General features: G+C 43.6%; 1 protein-coding gene across 1 annotated transcript in view; it reads left to right on the forward strand.

Moving 5' to 3' along the window:
- The first annotated feature begins 2,893 nt into the window (after window positions 1–2,893).
- cyp51 (cytochrome P450, family 51) overlaps window positions 2,894–13,461 on the forward strand; it is a 46,056-nt gene continuing 35,488 nt past the window's right edge. Inside the window, exon 1 of the mRNA XM_070881315.1 lies at window positions 2,894–3,172. Coding sequence (XP_070737416.1) covers window positions 3,005–3,172 — 168 coding nt within the window. The 5' untranslated portion in view covers window positions 2,894–3,004. The remainder of the gene's footprint in view (window positions 3,173–13,461) is intronic.

Consider the following 13,461-nt stretch of genomic DNA (forward strand, 5'->3'; position numbering starts at 1 on the left):
TGAATGCATTCACGCAAACATGTACACGCAAACAGTGGTTATAGAAAATGCCAGTGATGCCGGTGAGTCATGCTTCCAGCAGCATCCTAGCATGCGCATGGGTGCCTGTGCCCTCACTCACCTTGGCCAGCCTGCTGTTCGCTTCAAAAATTGTACAGCACTAAATGGCTAATAGTGGCCATCTGTTGCTGCAGATTGCCCAAAATTGGTCAAACATCGCAACAAGGATAGATAGACTGCAGTGAGAAGCAGGCACATCCATCTCACTGATATATGTAAGTAAATCATCATCATAGGCGGTCCCTCGAACGAGGATGACTTGCTTCCACGAGTTGACAGGTGTTTCAATGAAGGACCCGATGTTCCAGTCCTGAACTCCAATTGAGGGGGTGGAAAGTGCCTGTGCATGGATTTTTTTAACATGGGGTAACCGTTGCACACCAGCCACCACACGGGCTTGACAGAACTAGGCCTTTATCCAGTGGCAAGGGCTAACCAGGACGACTGGAAACCTGCTTTGCTGCACGGACCTAGCGCGCACACATATCGCAGTGTGGGCTGGCCCGTGCTGCCCCTGGGCCCTGGGCTCTTCTGGGCCCCGTACCCTCATTTGCCGTACCTCCGCCATAATCTCTCACTGCTCCACCGCCTCAAACATTCACCACATCTCCGCCACGATCTCTCGCCGCTCCTCCGCCAACATTTGCCTCACCTCCGCCGCGATCTCTCGCCGCTCCTCCACCACAAAAACAATCACACGCACCTCTGCCACGATCTCTCACCGCTCCTACACTATGATCTCTTGCCGCACCTATGCCACAAACTCTCGCCGCTCATCTGCCCCGACCTTCCCACTCCTCTGTACCTGGGCCCCGCCGATGTTCCTGACGTCTCAAAATCGTCACACATTTGGAGCAGCTCGCGCTGGAGGTTGAAGTATGCCGCTCCAGCTCTTTTGTAGCCCGACCTGCGGAGGTATTCTCTCGTAAGTAACAGGTAAGTAAATACCTGTTTTCTTAAAAGCATCCTTAAATCTCCCTTTACATGCAGCACTTTCATATTATGAGTATTATATGGTATTATAATTTAGATGGGGGGGGGGGCGGAGGGAGAGTCTGTGATTACTTATCAATTTGGAAGGGGTCCTTCAACTAAAAAAGTTTAAGAACCAGTGATGTAGGCTAACACTCTAGTGCAGTACTGAGGGAGTGCTGCACTGTCAGAGATGCCATCTTTCAAATGATATGTTATACCGAGGCCCCGTCTGCCTTCCATTGGAAATATCCAATGGCACTATTTTGAAGAGAAGGGGAGTCCTCCCTGGTGTTGAGGCCAATATTTATCCCTCAATCAGCATCACTAAAACAGATTATCTGCTCATTACATTGCTGTTTGTGGCACCTTGCTGTGCGCAAACTAGCTGCTGTGTTTCCTACATTACAAGTGACTACACTTCAAAAGGACTTCATTGGCTGTAAGATCTTTTGAGACGTCTTGATGTAGTGAAAGGCTGTATATAAATGCAAGTTCTTTATAGACACAATTCCAAATATTTATCATCAGAGCCACCTTGGAAAAGCTGAAAGGGTGTGTTTTAATGGTATTTTCTTTTTTTTGTAAAAATTTTAATTTCATTTGAAAAAGGAATGGAAAGTAAAAGTTATGGAAAGTTTATTATTTTTAAATCCAGCCAAATTAAGGTAAACTGTCAGTTTCAGAGTTCTTGGATTTTAAGAAAAATGAAACATCTATTTAAAAAAAAACTCTGGTAATTTTAAAAGGAATGAAACATTTTTAATTAGTGAAAACACTGCAGACATTGGTCATCTCCACCCCCAGCAGTAAATATGTTTTTGGCCACTGTGGACCAAACCATGCAAAGTCTATGCTACCCTTTCCATATTTGGCTGTTCGAAAGAAGCTTAATGAAAACTACAGGAACGATATCTGTTTCTTATGTAGCTTACTGGGCTGGAAATTGATTAATGCTAATTTTTTTTAAACTACAAAAAATGCAAAACTCAGCAGGACATCAGATAGGGAAGTACAGGATTTTGACTCAGCGACGACGAACGAACACCCGAACTATGTCCCAGTCAGGATTGTGTGTGACTTGGGAGGTAAACTGGGAGATGATGGTGTCTTCAAGACGTTGGTACTTTTTACTCCCTCGGGGCTGGGAGATGCTGTCCAAACTGGCTTGGTTAGAGGACATCCCATTTCTAACCTAAATTGAGAATCCTAGGGACCAGGAGAAACTTCTTTACCCAGAGAGGGGTTAGAACATGGAACTCGCTGCCGTATGGGAGCGCTTGTGGCGAATAGCACGGCAGCATTTAAGACGAGGCTAGTTGAGTGCAGGAGGCAGAAAGGAATAGAAGGTTGTGAGCATGTGGAATTCTCTACCACAGAAAGTTGTTGAGGCCAGTTTGTTAGATATATTCAAAAGGGAGTTAGATGTGGCCCTTACGGCTAAAGGGATCAAGGGGTATGGAGAGAAAGCAGGAAAGGGGTACTGAAGTGCATGATCAGCCATGATCATATTGAATGGTGGTGCAGGCTAGAAGGACCGAATGGCCTACTCCTGCACCTATTTTCTATGTTTCTATGTCAGGTTTCTAAAATTTCCAGCATCTGTAGTATTTTTGCTATTGACTTGATTAGAAGCTGTCTTCCTTCCTCCCCATGTTCTGGGACAATTTGCAGCAGAGATCATCATTCTGCTCAGCTGGGGAGCGAGCACCGAGCACTCGCGCTGCAGTCGAGCCACACCTCTCCCCAGCCTGCTTTGTGACGTCATATAGTCAGACATGGGTAGAGCGGCGTGCAGCCAATGGGTTCACAGCCACCCTCGTGGGCCATCAGCAGGCGCTGTGAGCGCCCCGCCCCGCGCGGCTCTGCCCACGAGCGCCGTCACCTCATTGTTAACTGCCGCTATTCTGGACGCTTCTTTCTCGGGCCAGAGCCACAGCATCCAAGAAGAGGCGAGCGAGCGGATTGAGCCATGTTGTTGTTGCTACTGGAGGCCGGCTCCTCTCTGATAGAAAATGCCGTGGAAAGGGTGGCGGAGGGCAGTTTGACATTCACCGTGCTGGTTACTTCAGCCTTTATCTTGAGTCTGGCGTACTTCTCCAAAATGACTTTCAAACAGGCTGAAAATCAGAAAGATTTGGTATGTGTGACAATTCCGTGGCATGATTTTTTTTGCAAATGTTTATGTTGGTTTATTAATATGCACGAATAATTTATGCTGGCAACAATGCGTTGCCTTTTTCCATCGAACCCAGTTAGTTCGCGCTTGGTTCTGTAGTCATTCAGATTTATAAATGATTCATAAATTTTCTTCTGACATGGCAATAATTACAAACCGACTAGAAATATTGAGCTGTTTAATCTTCAAATAATAAAGGTTTATTTTGAACGCATGTATCACTTTTTGAATGAGTTCATCAGCTGTAGTGAGGGAAAGGTTTCAGTTGGGTTGGACTGTAACAGATGGATTGGGTGCATTTCTGTTGCTGCACACGGTCTGACAAAGTTGTTCTGGGGTTGTCCGTCCACTAGGAGCCAATTTTGCCCTGAGAATATGCAAGACAAATTATTTTGTAGTAGAATCACTAAAGCAAAGGATCCTTTTGGTCAATACAAAAGCAAAATACTGCCTATGCTGGAAATATGAAATAATAACAAAATGCTGGAAATACTCTTAGACAGCATCTCTGGAGAGAGGAACAGAGTTAACGCCGCTGAATTTACAGCCCCTACGGGCGCATGTGTAAAAGGTGTGCATGTGCCTGTCGGAGCCCTGCAAATTTCAGGTTTAGGCATGCAAAGCGCATGCGCCTAAACCCGGAACTTGCGATCTGTCAAAATTTGACCGATCGCACGTATCCAAAGGTAAAGGACCTCCGCCAGCGGAGAGTTGGGCTATTTGCCCAAATTCTGTCCAGCGAATGCCCTTGAAATTCTTACGACTGATAAAAGCAGGTGTAAGGCTTTCTTTTATCAATGTAAGACTTTTTAAGGACAGAATTTTCCCCCCAATAATTTAAACATTTAAAAAATAAGAAGTTTATTTTTTAGAGCCTTTAAAATATGTACATTTTTTGTTTGTTTCAATAATTAATTAAATTCCATTTTGATTAGTTTTAAACATATGTTTTAAAAAAAATTAATTTTAAGTGCTTGTGTGTTTTTGGGGGATTCTCATTCATACTTACGGTGAGTTCCATACGTACGTACCATAACTATGATTGAGAACCCCCCAACTTTGGTTGGGCTGGCGCACGTCATCCCAAGGACGTGTATAAAGCGCTTAAGTCCCTGGGATACGTGCACCTCTACGCAAGCCTTTATGTAGAGGCCCAGGACCAGAAGTCTCCAAATCTCCGGGGCCACTAGGTAAATTCATATACATTTTTCAGGTTGGAGGCATCCGCTTGTGGGAAACCTCAGACCGCAATTTCTGGTCCAATGTTTCAGATCGATGACCTTTTGTCCGACTGGAAAAAGTTAGAGATATAACAGATTTTAAGCAAGAGCAGGGGTAGGCAGAGGGGAGAAAGGAACACAAGGGAAGTATTTAATAGGGTGGAAGGCAGGATGATTAAATGACAAAAGGGATGATAGTACAAAGCAAAAAGAGATCATAATCGGACAAGTTGAAACAAAATATAAGTCTCGAAGAGGTCTTTTTGGCCGCATTGCTGTTTAGTGAGAATTTTATGCACTTCTATCTGAATAGATAAGAAAATGAGTAAATATATGCATCAAGATGAAACTTTAAAAACAAGTGATAATATGTGATCAATTATTATTTTACTGAAAATATTTGAGACTAGAAAATCTAAGGACTCCTTCCTCGGGCAGTATATTAATAGGCCTACAAGGATGCAGGCATTGATAAAATGGCAGAGACATTTAATAAGTAATTTGCATTTGATCTTTACTAATGAGAAGGATATTGGAAAGGAGTCAATTCCTGAAGTGGTTGAGAGCAAGATGATTGCTATTAGATTAGGAGAGAAGTTTAAAAAAAAAAATTAGGATTGCGAAGAGGAACTATGAAATTAAATTATCAAGGAACATAAAACAAAATAGTAAAATATTTTACAGGTACATCAATACAAAAAGGAAGGTTTGGGATGGGAATAGTGCCATTAAGGGATAGACAGGATAATACCACAGGTAACGGTAGAGAGATGGCAGAAATATTAAATAATTCTGCTTCAGTATTTATTAGGGACATGACATTGGATGATGATATTAGTAATGAGATAAGTACATTTAAAATAAAAAGAGGGGATATATTAAATAAACTAATCAAACTCAAAAGAGGGGTTGCATCCACGCATTTTAAATGAATCTAGGGAAGAGATAGCAGAGGCCTTACTACATATATCTAATAATTCATTAGAAAAAGATGTAGTGCCAGAGGACTCGCGGATAGCTAACGTAATACCTATATTTAAGAAGGGGATAGACCATATCCAGGGAATTATAGACCAGCTTAACATCGGTGGTAGGAAAAATAATGGAATCCCTACTAAAGGAGAAAATAGAAGAACATCTTGAAACCAAAAATATTAACAAGTAGCATGGATTTCAAAAGGGAAAGTCTTGCTTGACCAACTTCATTGAATTTTTTGAAGCGGTAACAGAGAGTAGACAATGATAATGTAGTACAGGTTGAACCTCCCTTATCCGACTCCCTTATCCGGCACCACCCCTCGTCCGGCATGATTCTGGTGGCCGGGGGTGCATGTGCAGAACGCGACTGACCTCCACCCCGACTTTGGGGCCGTGCTGACACTCGCTGGGGCCACGCCAACACTCTGCCTGCTCGGGGCACCGACCTCCCTTTATCCGGCAAAATTCCTTATTCGGCACAGGCCAAGTCCCGAGGGTGCCGGATAAGGGAGGTTCAAGCTGTAGCTGTAATTTATCTAGATTTTCAAAAGGCCTTCAATAAGGTACCTGTAATAGACTGATGAACAAGGTCAGAGAATGCAGAGTCAGAGGACAAGCAGCAGAATGGATAGCTGGCTGGCTTCAAGACAGAGAATAGGGGTAAAAGGTAGTTATTCACAGTGGCAGAAGGTGGGTAGTAGTGTTACACAAGGATTAGTGCTAGGACCACTGTTCACAATTTATATTAAGGATTTAGACTTTGGAATCAAAATCATAATTTCTAACTTTGCGAATGACACCAAATTGGGGGCAATAGTCAAGACTGAAGAAGACTGCCTGCAACAAATTATAGGGGGACATTTAATAAACTTGCAGAATGGGCATATAATTGGCAAATCATGTTCAACACACAACATAAGAAATACGAGCAGGAGCAGGTCATTTGGTCCCTCGAGCCTGCTTCGCCATTCAATAAGATCATGGCTGATCTGATCTTGGCCTCAACTCCACTTCCCTGTCCGTTCCCTATAACTCTTGACTCCCTTATCGTTCAAAAATCTGTTGATTTCTACCTTAAGTATATTCAATGACGCACCCTCCACAGCTCTCTGGGGTAGAGAATTTCAAAGATTCATGACCCTTTGAGAGAAGAAATTCCTCCTCATCTCCATTTTAGATGGGCGACACTTTATTCTGAAATTATGCCCCCTAGTTCTAGATTCCCCCACGAGGGGAAACATCCTCTCTGCACCTACCCTGACAAGCCCCCTCATAACCTTATACGTTTCAATAAGATCACCCCTCATTCTTTTAAACTCCAATGAGTATAGGTCCAACCTGTTCAACCTTTCTTCATAAGACAACTCTTTCATCTCAGGACTGCCTCCAATATATCCCTCCTTAAATAAGGAGACCAAAACTGTACGTGGTACTCCGGTGTGGTCTCAACAATGTCCTGTACAGTTGTAGCAAGACTTCCCTACTTTTATACTCCATCCCCCTTGCAGTAAAGGCCAACATTCCATTCGCCTTCCTAATTACCTGCATACTAACTGTTTCTGTTTCACGTACAAGGACCCCAGATCCCTCTGTACCACAGCATTTTGTAATCTCTCCCCATTTAAATAATAATTTGCTCTTTTGTTTATCAAAACAAAGTGGAAAATCTCACGTTTTCCCACATTATACTCCATCTGCCAAATGTTTGCCCACTCACTTAACCTATCTATATCCCTTTGCGGACTCTTTGTGTCCTCTTCACAACTTGCTTTCCCACCTATCTTTGTATCATCAGTAAATTTGGCTACATTACACTTGGTCCCTTCATCCAAGCCATTAATAAAGATAGTAAATAGTTGAGGCCCCAGCACTGATCCTTGTAGCACCCCACTAGTAACAGATTGCCAACCTGAAAATGATCCATTTATCACGACTCTCTGTTTTTCCTTAGTCAGCCAATCCTCTATCCCTGCTAATATATTACCACCGACCCCACAGGTAAATGTGAGGTTGGTGGGAAGAATACGGAGGTCACTTATTACTTGGAGGGTGAGAATCTCGGTGGGGTAGAGGAACAAAGAAATCTCGGAGTACAAATACACGAATCACCAAAAAGTTGCGACACAGGTTAGCAAGGCCATTAAAAAAGCAAACCAAGCACTCGGGTTTATTTCTAGAGGTATAGAATTGAAGGGTAGGAACATAAGAACATAAATAGGAGCAGGAGTAGGCCACCTGGCCCCTCGCGCCTGCTCTGCCATTTAATAAGATTATGGCTAATCTGATCATGGACTCAGCTCCACTTCCCTGCCCGTTCCCCATAACCCTTTATTCCCTTATTGCCCCAAAATCTGTCTATCTCCGCCTTAAATATATTCAATGACCCAGCCTCTGCAGCTCTCTGGGGTAGAGAATTCCATAGAGTTACAACCCTCTGAGAGAAGAAATTCCTCATCTCAATTTTAAATGGGCGCCCTAGTTATAGTTTCCCCTCTGTATGGAAATATACTCTCTGCATCTGCCTTGTCGGCCCCCTCATTTTCTTATATGTTTGAATAAGATCACCTCTCATTCTTCTGAACTCCAATGTGTATAGGCCCAACCTACTCAACCGATCTTCATAAGTCAACCCCATCATCTCCGGAATCAATCTAGTGAACCTCCTCTGAACAGCCTCCAATGCAAGTATATCTTTCCTTAAATACGGAGACCAAAACTGTATGCAGTACTCCAGGTGTGGCCTCACCAATACCCTGTACAGTTGTAGCAGGACATCTCTGCTTTTATACTCTCTTCCCCCTTGCAATAAAGGCCAACATTCCATTTGCCTTCCTGATTACTTGCATAGTAACTTTTTGTGCTTCATGCAAATAGCCTACTCCTGCACCTATTTTCTGCAAGGGCCCCCCAGGTCCCTCTGTACTGCAGCACTTTGCAATTTTTCTCCATTTAAATTATAATTTGCTTTTCCACTTTTTCTGCCAAAGTGGATAACCTCACATTTTCCCACATTGTACTCCATCTGCCAAATATTTGTCCACTCACTTAGCCTGACTATATCCCTTTGCAGATTTTTTGTGTCCTCCTCACAATTTGCTTTCCCACTCATCTTTGGTTTCATCAGCAAACTTGGCTACATTACACTCAGTCCCTTCATCCAAGTCATTAATATAATAGAGATTGCAAATAGTTGAGGACCCAGCACTGATCCCTGCGGCACCCCACTAGTCAACTGTTTACAAACCAGAAATGACCCATTTATCGCAATTTCTCTGTTTTCTGTTATTTAGCCAGTTCTCTGTCCATGCTAATATATTACCCCCAACCCTGTGAATTTTTATCTGGTGCAGTAACCTTTTATGTGGCACCTTATTGAATGCCTTCTGGAAATCCAAATACATCACATCCACTGGTTCCCCTTTATCCACCCTGCTCATTACATCCTCATAGAACTCCAGCAAATTTGCCAAACATGATTTCCCTTTCATAAAACCATGCTGACTCTGCTTGATTGAATTATGCTTTTCCAAATGTCCCGCTACTGCTTCCTTAATAATGGACTCCTGCATTTTCTCAACCACAGATGTTAGGCTAACTGGTCTATAGTTTTCTGCTTTTTGTCTGCCTCCTTTTTTAAATAGGGTCGTTACATTTGCAGTTTTCCAATCTGCTGGGACCGCCCCAGAATCCAGGAAATTTTGATAAATTACAACCAATGCATCCACAATCCCTGACGCTACTTCTTGTAAGACCCTAGGATGTAAGTCATCAGGTCCAGGGGACTTGTCCGCCTTTAGTCCCATTATTTTACCGAGTACTACTTCATTAGGGATAGTGATTGTATTAAGTTCCTCCCTCCCTACGGCCCCTTGATTATCCACTATTGGGATGTTTTTAGTGTCTTCTACCATGAAGACTGATTTAAAAAATGTGTGTTCCACATCTCTGCCATTTCCCTGTTCTCCATTATTAATTCTCCAGTCTCATCCTGTAGCGAAGTTATTCTAAACCCGTATTGAACCTTGGTTAGAGCACACTTCGATTACTGTGTACAGTTTTGGTCGCCGTATTAGAAAAAGAATATAGAGATACTGGAGAGCGTGCAGAGAAGATTTACAAGGATGATACCAGAAATGCAAGGGTATACATATCTGGAAAGGGTGAATAGGCTAGGTCTCTTCTCTTGAAATAAGAAGGCTGAGGGGTGACCTTATAGAGGTCTTTAAAATTATGAAAGGTTTTGATAGTGGATGCAGATAGAATGGTTCCACTTGTGGAGAAGAGCATAACTAGAGGCCATCAATATAAGATAGTCACCAAGAAATCCAATAGGGAATTCAGAAGAAATTTTAACCAAAGAGTGGTGAGAATGTGGAACTCGCTACCACAGGGAGTGGTTGAAGTGAATAGTATAGATGCATTTAAGGGGAGGCTAGACAAGCATATCTGGGAGAAGGGACTAGAAACATCGAAAATAGGTGCAGGAGTAGGCCATTCGGCACTTCGAGCCTGCACCGCCATTCAGTAAGATCATGGCTGATCATTCCTTCAGTACCCCTTTCCTGCTTTCTCTCCATACCCCTTGATCTCCTTAACTGTAAGGGCCATATCTAACTCGCTCTTGAATATATCCAATGAACTGGCATCAACAACTCTCTGCGGCAGGGAATTCCACAGGTCAACAACTCTGAGTGAAGAAGTTTCTCCTCATCTCAGTCCTAAATGGCCTACCCCTTATCCTAAAACTATGTCCCCTGGTTCTGCACTTCCCCAACATCGGGAACATTCTTCCCGCATCTAACCTGTCCAGTCCCATCAGAATCTTATATGTTTCTATGAGATCCCCTCTCATCCTTCTAAACTCCAGTGAATAAAGGCCCAGTTGATCCAGTCTCTCCTCATATGACAGCCCAGTCATCCCTGGAATCAGTCTGGTGAACCTTCGCTGCACTCGCTCAATAGCAAGAACGTCCTTCCTCAGACTAGGAGACCAAAACTGAACACAATATTCCAGGTGAGGCCTCACTAAGACCCTGTACAACTGCAGTAAGACCTCCCTGCTCCTATATTCAAATCCTCTAGCTATGAAGGCCAACATATCATTTGCCGCCTTTACCGTCTGCTCAACCAGCGTGCCCACTTTCAGTGACTGATGAACCATGACACCCAGGTCTCGTTGCACCACCTCTTTTTCTAGTCTGCCACCATTCAGATAATAATCTGCCTTTGTATTTTTGCCCCCAAAATGAATAACCTCACATTTATCCACATTATACTGCATCTGCCATGTATTTGCCCACTCACCTAATCTGTCCAAGTCACCCTGCAGCCTCTTAGTGTCCTCCTCACAGCTCACACCGCCACCCAGTTTAGTGTCATCCGCAAACTTGGAGATATTACACTCTATTCCTTCATCCAAATCGTTAATGTATATTGTAAAGAGCTGGGGTCCCAGCACTGAGCCCTGCAGCACGCCATTAGTAACTGGGGTGCCATTCTGAAAGGGACCCGTTTATCCCGACTCTCTGCTTCCTGTCTGCCAACCAGTTCTCTATCCACGTCAGTACATTACCCCCAATACCATGCGCTTTGATTTTTTTACACCAATCTCTTGTGTGGGACCTTGTCAAAAGCCTTTTGAAAATCCAAATACACCACTACCACTGGTTCTCCCTTGTCCACTCTACTAGTTACATCCTCAAAAAATTCCAGAAGATTTGTCCAGCATGATTTTCCCTTCATAAATCCATGCTGACTTGGACCAATCCTGTCACTGCTTTCCAAATGCGCTGCTATTTCATACTTAATAATTGATTCCAACATTTTCCCCACCACTGATGTCAGGTCTATAATTTCCCGTTTTCTCTCTCCCTCCTTTTTTAAAAAGTGGCATTACGTTAGCTACCCCCCAGTCCATGGGAACTGACCCAGAGTCAATAGATTGTTGGAAAATGATCACCAATGCATCCACTATTTCTAGGGCCACTTCCTTACGTACTCTGGGATGCAGACTTTCAGGACCGGGGATTTATCGGCCTTCAATCCCATCAATTTCCCGAACACAATTTCCCGCCTAATAAGGATATCTTTCAGTTCCTCATTCTCACTAGAGGGTTATGCGGATAGATTTAGATGAGGAAAGACAGGAGGAGGCTCGAGTGGAACATAAAGGTTGGGCCGAATGGCCTGATTCTATGATGTATATTCATTGTAATCCTATGTAATATTATGATGGCTAAAATAAACATTTTAGATGAGTTAGTTAGGCTAAAGGAAGACAAAGCGCCAGGGCGTAATGGGATATATGTGAGGGAGGAAATTGCAGCGGCCCTAGAAATTATATTTCAGGATTATTGGTGTGAAAGAGTATTGGAGAGTGGACATTTTTTAAAAAGGAAGATTGAGCTAATCCAGGTATTTACAGTTTGTGGCAGGGAAAATGTTATAATTAAGGATAAAATTATGTATCGAGATAAAAAGACAATAGAAGTGGCCAGCATGGATTTCAAAGGGATGATTGTGCTTGACAAACCTTCAGAATTCTTTGAGCAGGTAACAGGCATGGTAGATGAGGAAATGCAGTAGATATAGTGTATCATCATCGTCGGCGGTCCCTCGAACCAGGATGACTTGCTTCCACATGAGTGCACAGATGTTTCAATGAAGGACCCAATTTTCCAGCCCTAAACTCCGATTTAAGGGGTGGAAGATGCCTGGGCGTGGATTTTTTTAACGTGCGGTGACTTGCACATCAGTCACCATACAGGCTTGACAGAACTAGGCCTTTATCCAGTGGCAAGGGTTAACCAGGATGACTGGAGACCTGCTCTGCTGTACGGACCTAGTATGCACTCGTATCAGTATTCGCGGAGTCAGAGGAAATGTATTAGCATGGATCGAGAATTGGCTGGCTAACAGAAAGCAGAGAGTCGGGATAAATGGGTCCTTTTTGGGTTGGAAATCGGTGGTTAGTGGTGTGCCACAGGGACCACAACTGTTTACAATATACATAGATGACCTGGAAGAGGGGACAGAGTGTAGTGTAACAAAATTTGCAGATGACACAAAGATTAGTGGGAAAGCGGGTTGTGTGGAGGACACAGAGAGGCTGCAAAGAGATTTAGATAGGTTAAGCGAATGAGCTAAGGTTTGGCAGATGGAATACAATGTCGTAAAATGTGAGGTCATCCACCTTGGGGGGGGGGGGGTGGGGGGGGGAACAGTAAAAGGGAATATTATTTGAATGGGGAGAAATTACAACATGCTGCGGTGCAGAGGGACCTGGGGGTCCTTGTGCATGAATCCCAAAAAGTTAGTTTGCAGGAGCAGCAGGTAATCAGGAAGGCGAATGGAATGTTGGCCTTCATTGCGAGAGGGATGGAGTACAAAAGCAGGGAGGTCCTGCTGCAACTGTACAGGGTATTGGTGAGGCCGCACCTGGAGTACTGCGTGCAGTTTTGGTCACCTTACTTAAGGAAGGATATACTAGCTTTGGAGGGGGTACAGAGACGATTCACTAGGCTGATTCTGGAGATGAGGGGGTTACCTTATGATGATAGATTGAGTAGACTGGGTCTTTACTCGTTGGAGTTCAGAAGGATGAGGGGTGATCTTATAGAAACATTTAAAATCATGAAAGGGATAGACAAGATAGAGGCAGAGAGGTTGTTTCCACTGGTCGGGGAGACTAGAACTAGGGGGCACAGCCTCAAAATACGGGGGAGCCAATTTAAAATCGAGTTGAGAAGGAATTTCTTCTCCCAGAGGGTTGTGAATCTGTAGAATTCTCTGCCCAAGGAAGCAGTTGAGGCTAGCTCATTGAATGTATTCAAATCACAGATAGATAGATTTTTAACCAATAAGGGAATTAAGGGTTATGGGAAGCGGGCGGGTAAGTGGAGCTGAGTCCACGGCCAGATCAGCCATGATCTTGTTGAATAGCGGAGCAGGCTCGAGGGGCTAGATGGCCTACTCCTGTTCCTAATTCTTATGTTCTTATGTGCTGCCCCTGGACACTCGCCTTTCACGACTACCAGGTCTTTGCAGCCACTT

The sequence above is a fragment of the Pristiophorus japonicus genome, chromosome 5 (assembly GCF_044704955.1).
Source record: "Pristiophorus japonicus isolate sPriJap1 chromosome 5, sPriJap1.hap1, whole genome shotgun sequence".
In the NCBI taxonomy this organism is placed as follows: domain Eukaryota; kingdom Metazoa; phylum Chordata; class Chondrichthyes; family Pristiophoridae; genus Pristiophorus; species Pristiophorus japonicus.